The following is a 6,000-nucleotide window of genomic DNA, read 5'->3' as shown; positions in this document are numbered from 1 at the left end:
AGCGGGAGAGAAGGCATGTCTGCCAATACCCTTATTTTGTCGGTCCATGTGTCGTATGATTAAAATGGGAAATCATGATGTACCAAAGAACATTGTATTATGGTTGTATTTATTTAAAAGCCCCACGCCTACACGGAAGGCCTAAATTGTATATAAAATTCTGAAAAATGGATACTGTCAATGTTTTTTGCCCTAAGCCGAAAACTTTTCGGTTCTAAATAAAAGAGTCTAAACCTCTTATACACCTTTTTTCAGGGTTTTTTCTTGTTGAACTTTTTGGTCGTCCTCTAAATCTGTTTGTAAAATACTATTATTAATTTAATTTTCATAATTTTTATTTATTATTTATACACGTTGCTACTATGAAATACCTATAAGCCTTTAAAAAATTATGGTAAAAACAATTCTGCATATCAGATTATTTTAAAGATGGCATACTATTCTTGCGCTTCTGCAACTTGACCATTTTTTAAAGTCGAAACAGCACCACTGAAATCCTAATCTAATTTATTCCATTACAGAGAGTCAATTTTTATCGCTCCTTTAATTTTGTATAAATGCAGTGTTACCTTAAAAGTGAAAGCTCGAATAAGCCAGCAGAATTATATCACAATATATTATTTTATTTTTGAAATATATCATAAATTTTCAGATGGTGCTTGCTAATTTGTTTGACCATCGATATAATCGATTTTTAAACTTATTTATTTCACCTTAATATGATAATGATTTAAAAATGTGTCAAGGAAGGAAGTATAAGTAAAAATTAACCAAAGCAATTGCAAACTATTGCATAGCATGGGGAGAACTAAAGAATTAAATGGCAATCACTTAGAAACTTATTTTACTTTTGTATATAAAACAACTCAAATTGGAAAGCTGAGGTTAAAAAAATCTGAAACAACCTGTGCCATGGTAAAATGAACAAAAATCGCATGTCCTGATATCGTAAAATATAAATTTAGAGCGCAAATTGAAATCTTATAAGGAAAATAGGTTTTTAAAAGTCAGCGTGATAGAACCAACTAATCATTTTAGAATATAATATTCAATTTTTTTTATTAATTTTGAACTATTTATAACTATTTTTATATTCTGAAAACCAACAAAAGCCATAAAATAAGCTTATATGGATTTTTGGAACTGGCAAGTTATCTGAATACTCTGTGCCAGGGTATAATGAACCGAACACGTTGGAGGGTTCCTCTTCTTGTGGGCCAGCAAAATAGTCCCAAACGTCCATGAGCCGAAGCCACCAGCGCAGCAGTTTATCATTGTGAGAAAGAGCCCCAGGCCCAGTCGTCTGCCCGTCCCCCTCCCACGCAGAGCAGCCGTCTCTTTCGAGCTGCCGAATCAGCAGTGAAGGACAACGATGTCAGCAACAGGAACAAAGGATGACCTCCGCCGCCAGCAGTCCGTAGCACACTATGCCATTCCATTTATAAACCACCAAAACGAGACGATGACGACAACGACGAGCATTGACCAGAAAGCGAGAGAGACAGGCGATGGGGTTTGGAAAGAGTCGGCCAGAGGAAGTGGCCAGGGGATGGGCAACTGCAAGAAAATGCCACAAAACTGTTTGGTTTTCTTGCATTTTCAGAGCCCCTCGCAAACGCCCCAACGAGGACAAGGAAAACAACGCACCAAGTCCTGACAGCTGACATCGTGAGGAAGGAGCAGCCGAAAAATATTCAGGGCCCATTGTTGGTCCTGAGTTCCCAGGATTCTGTACGGGACAGCTGAAAAGTAAAAGTTCGTCATTCAATCTATGCGTGTGCCTGAATTCAGCCACGCCAATGACAACTTTCTCTTGAAGTATGTTCCTTAAAATTCAGGAGCCAACATTCACGAGTTCCAGCTTGAGATGGCCCAAAATGGGTGTCCTGGCCAGCAAGTCAAGACATAAAAAAGTTAGCCAATACGATAATTAAATTAAATTCTCGAAATACAGCTTTAAATTAATGTTACGTGGTAGAAAACAAAATAACCCCATACAAGTGTGTTAAAAAGGGGAAAAATGAAACATTTTCTTTTGACCGCGTATGATGTAAGGATGGTAAGCCATTCTTGCTAAAAAACACAATGTTTCCTTACCTTTACTGAGGCTTTCTCTTGAATTCGATTATCCTTTCGAAATAATCTCTCGGTTGGGTTAACCTGACCCGCATTACTATAAATATGCATTCGTTTCAAGGATGCCCTCAAGGACCGAGACCGAGGACGTGGCCGATGCCGACCTGACCTATTCCAAGCCCTGACAACGAGATCCGAAGCCAGCAAAGCGTGAAATTTCAATTTAACCCATTAATAAACCCAGCTGAAAATTTCCAGCGAATGCAATCAGAAGCAGAGAGAAGACGCAAAAATAGACAATAGTCAAAGGCGGGGAGTGGCCCCACCAACGATTCATATCCCACCCGGTTTCTCGGCCAACTCTTTGGTTAGTCATCTCTTGGAGCGGCAGCGGCCACAAAACAACTTTGGACTACATTTCACAGGGGCCACACACAAGCCCACATAGAGACGGAGCCTGCCACGCCCACAATTTAGACGATTTCACACAACACAATGGCACAGGGGCGGGCCGCAGCGGGGGTGGGGCAGCACTTCCGTTTCCGCTAGCTTGCACTGATTGTTTTATATCCTGTCAGAGGACACGCCGTTGCCGAAATTCACAAACTTGTTTTGCGCTTTCTTGGCGACTTGACTAAGAAGCGGCACGACGCACTCAGCGAAATTTTTCAAAATTGCATTGAGAAATGGAAATGAAACTTTTGGAAATTCTAGATGTCTCATTATTTGTAACTTTTTAAATAAGTAAATTAGGAAATTAAATTAAACTAGAATGAAGTGCAAATAAATATGTTTAAGAAAATAGGAACTTGAATCATAGTAAAAAAAATTATTTTATTTTAAAACATCAAAGCCTTTTGATAGTTGTTATGATTCTTGAGTAAAAACTGCAGTTTAAAGCTTTGAAAAGCGTATATATTGTATTTTTTTTGAATGCCTTTCTCGTCAGTCTACATATTTCGTGTGTAAGTCTCACCCCTAAATCTACGAAATTCCGCCAAGTGTTGGAGATGGTGGATTGTTGGATTTCGGGTCCCTCGCCTGCCGTTGCATTGCTGCGGCATTTGAATGCGGTCCTCGTCCAGCGGCGTCCTGCGAGAGAGCCCAGCATCCTTGCATATTTAATCAAAGTGAATTACAAATGCCACCAGACAATGACAGTGGCAACTTGGCAAATGACGATGGAGTCGACGCCTTCCACGCCCCGTCCTTATCAATTTGAAAGTGTTATATATAACACCAGGACCAGCGCCGGGATAATGTTTCATTGTCGGTTGAACAGCGGGCGAGCGGAGGAGGCGGGGCGGTGTAGCTTGTAATTTGCGTTAGCAAGATCAAAAAGCATTCAGTTAATAATAAGACGAGCAGTCCATTATTTAGCCATTGATGGGGACCGAGCACTTGCCGAGTCCTTCCACCTAAGAAACACAGCTTCCCGCCCTCAAAAGTTAATTTATTTCTTTTTCTCCGCTTTTTCCGGGTACCCAAAAAAGTAAACTCAGAGAAAGATGGAAAGTTAACTTTATGGTTGGCACCTTTTTCGCTAGAACAGGAAAAGTACGTTTAAACTTCCCTTACCTTTGCCTTCCAGGAGCTTCCCTTTGCTTAACCCAATCTCGGCCCACGGCGACAGTTTAATAATTACTCATTTTGCTTTTTTAACCAAATTACTTTGTGAAAAATGGCAAGGTTGAATGCCAAACGGTTTCCATTTTCTAAATAAACCTTTCTGATTTTAATTTCAGTCGCTTGTACTTCATTTACCCTTTTCTTTTGGGCTTGATAAGGTTTTCAATTGTTTTTTAGGGCTTTGATTTTTTCTTAAATATCGTATTTAATTAAATTGCTTCGACCTTTCTAAACCGTTTCAAGGAATAATACCAAAATCAACATCAACGATAAAATATTACCAAAATCAACATCAGGGAGGTGGCAAAATGAACTTTTCTAGAAATGTACCACAAAAGAACCCCTGACACCAACCACTTTATATCCACATGCCCTTAGAAGCACGCATAATTTTTGGCGCATAGAAAATTGTCTTCAATTCGTATTCAAAATAGTTTGGTTACCGAAGTGAATAAAAAATCCCAATGGGTGCAATAAGAACTTCAGGAAAAGGGCATAAGTGGACCCAAGACATGAAACTTTCCAGCCGGACCCAAGACAAATATTTTTATGCACTGCGGTGGGTCGGTATCGTTTTATGGACTTTGATTTTATGACTACTGCATATTCGCCATGTGTGCCCGAGGGAGGTGACTCAGGAAAAGCCCCTCATCCAGTTGTTCCCACTTTCCCTTTTGGGCTGACAGCTGCTGCGGCACTTTCAATTAACCCTTTTGACATTGAATTCACTTGATACCGTCGGAGCTGCTCGCACTGGCTTAAATCGAGATTAGAATGCTGGAAATTTAAGACCACAGCCCGCTTCTGCCCCCAACCGAAGGCCTCTGTATAACTTAATAAGCCCGCCATGCAACCAACCCGCGGATCCTGACTTCCCACTCCTTTCCACATCCCTCGGCTTAAGCCTATAATTTACAATGTTTCGGCTCGTCTTGACTTGGCATCCCTTCTTCGGCTCCTGGGATGCGAAAAAATCAACATTTCTTAGCCGTCGCTTGCGATTTTCGGTAAGCATTTTTTAACTGGAAATTAAAGTGCGCGCAAGTGTAATTAAGTAGCTGCTCAAGTTACGAGTATAAGAGCAATCCCTTTCTTGGCCATTTCTCAGCAGGCCAGTCGACTGTAAATGGGTTAAACTCTTGGGATTTATGACAATTTTTTAATTAGTTGACGCCGACCGTTGCCTTTCGTTTTTCGGGGCCTCCTTATTAATCAAAACCGTTTACGCGTAAATAAACTTTTATATGGTGTGCTCACAGAATTTCCTCTCTTTTATTAAATAAAAACTTTGAATGCATATGCAAATTTTATGGCTTTTAGCTCCTACGCGAAAAGTTTGAGAACTTTATTTGCAAATCACTTGTTAATCGCCTTTTCGAATTTTCTCGCACTCAAAATGTTTTGTATTGATTGGAAATGTAAAAAAGGAGACAAAGTTCACAACAATCCAGGATAATTGTAAAAAGTTAACTTATGAAATTTTTTAGTCGGTAACATTCTTCTTACTCCGGAGAAAAGGTTAGGGACTGAATTTATTTAGCCGAGAATGTAATGAGGAGGTGTAGTTGTTTGATATTGTGTGAGGAAAGTTTGATTTTAAGTCTTTGAATTTTTAAGTAATAAACAAGAAATATGAGCTTGCATTCTTTTGGCAAGCAAGAAACTGAAAACCACACAAACATTATTGTTGAAATTCCAAAGATGCCAATTACTCGAGAACCAACGCTAACAAATAATTTCTAATATGAATTTCTGTGTAACTAGAGTAGTTGACTTTTTTAAGATGGACTATGTTGAATGAAAACTTTAAATGGCGATATGTTACTTTACTCCCACCAATTGGCGACTGTTAAAATCAATATCACTTAAATTATGAGACTGTCAGTATGACCAGGTCATGCGAAACCTACCTTTCGACAACACTCTATTACAAAATTATAACCTTCTCTGGTATTTTTTAGGAATTTATATTCCTAAATTTTTTAAATTACGGAGAGAAAACTATTTTTCCCATGTATGCGGTAAACAGATAACTTTTAAAAAATTCTGAAAAAAAGAATGTGCACTAAAATCTTTAAAAGTTTTTAATCATTCAAAGTACTTAATAACAGAAGAACGTCAGAATGTTACTGCTGCGTTAATGTTAACAGCGAGCGAATGATGAAAGCAGTAAAAGCAGTAAAAGCAGTTCATGTTAGCTGCGCGCGCAGCTTTAATTTAAGTGCTATCATGATGGCTCAAAAATGATATAGTACATATTTTTTGCGTAGCTTACGACGAAACCCATTGCTGTCG

At 38.8% G+C, this 6,000-nt stretch overlaps 1 protein-coding gene across 1 annotated transcript; it reads right to left on the bottom strand.

Annotated features, from left to right (window-relative positions):
- Positions 1-1,930: 1,930 nt before the first annotated feature.
- On the bottom strand, positions 1,931-3,195 carry LOC108027150 (uncharacterized). Its single transcript, XM_017098372.1, has 2 exons — positions 3,084-3,195; positions 1,931-1,983 (listed from the first exon to the last, which is right to left on the bottom strand). Exons 1-2 carry the CDS (start codon positions 3,193-3,195, stop codon positions 1,931-1,933), a joined length of 165 nt encoding a protein of 54 aa, XP_016953861.1.
- Positions 3,196-6,000: the final 2,805 nt, after the last annotated feature.

The sequence above is a fragment of the Drosophila biarmipes genome, chromosome 3R (genome assembly GCF_025231255.1).
Source record: "Drosophila biarmipes strain raj3 chromosome 3R, RU_DBia_V1.1, whole genome shotgun sequence".
NCBI classification, from domain to species: Eukaryota; Metazoa; Arthropoda; class Insecta; order Diptera; family Drosophilidae; genus Drosophila; species Drosophila biarmipes.
Note: the sequence above shows the minus strand (reverse complement) of the source record. Positions and strands in the feature narration are given on the sequence as shown.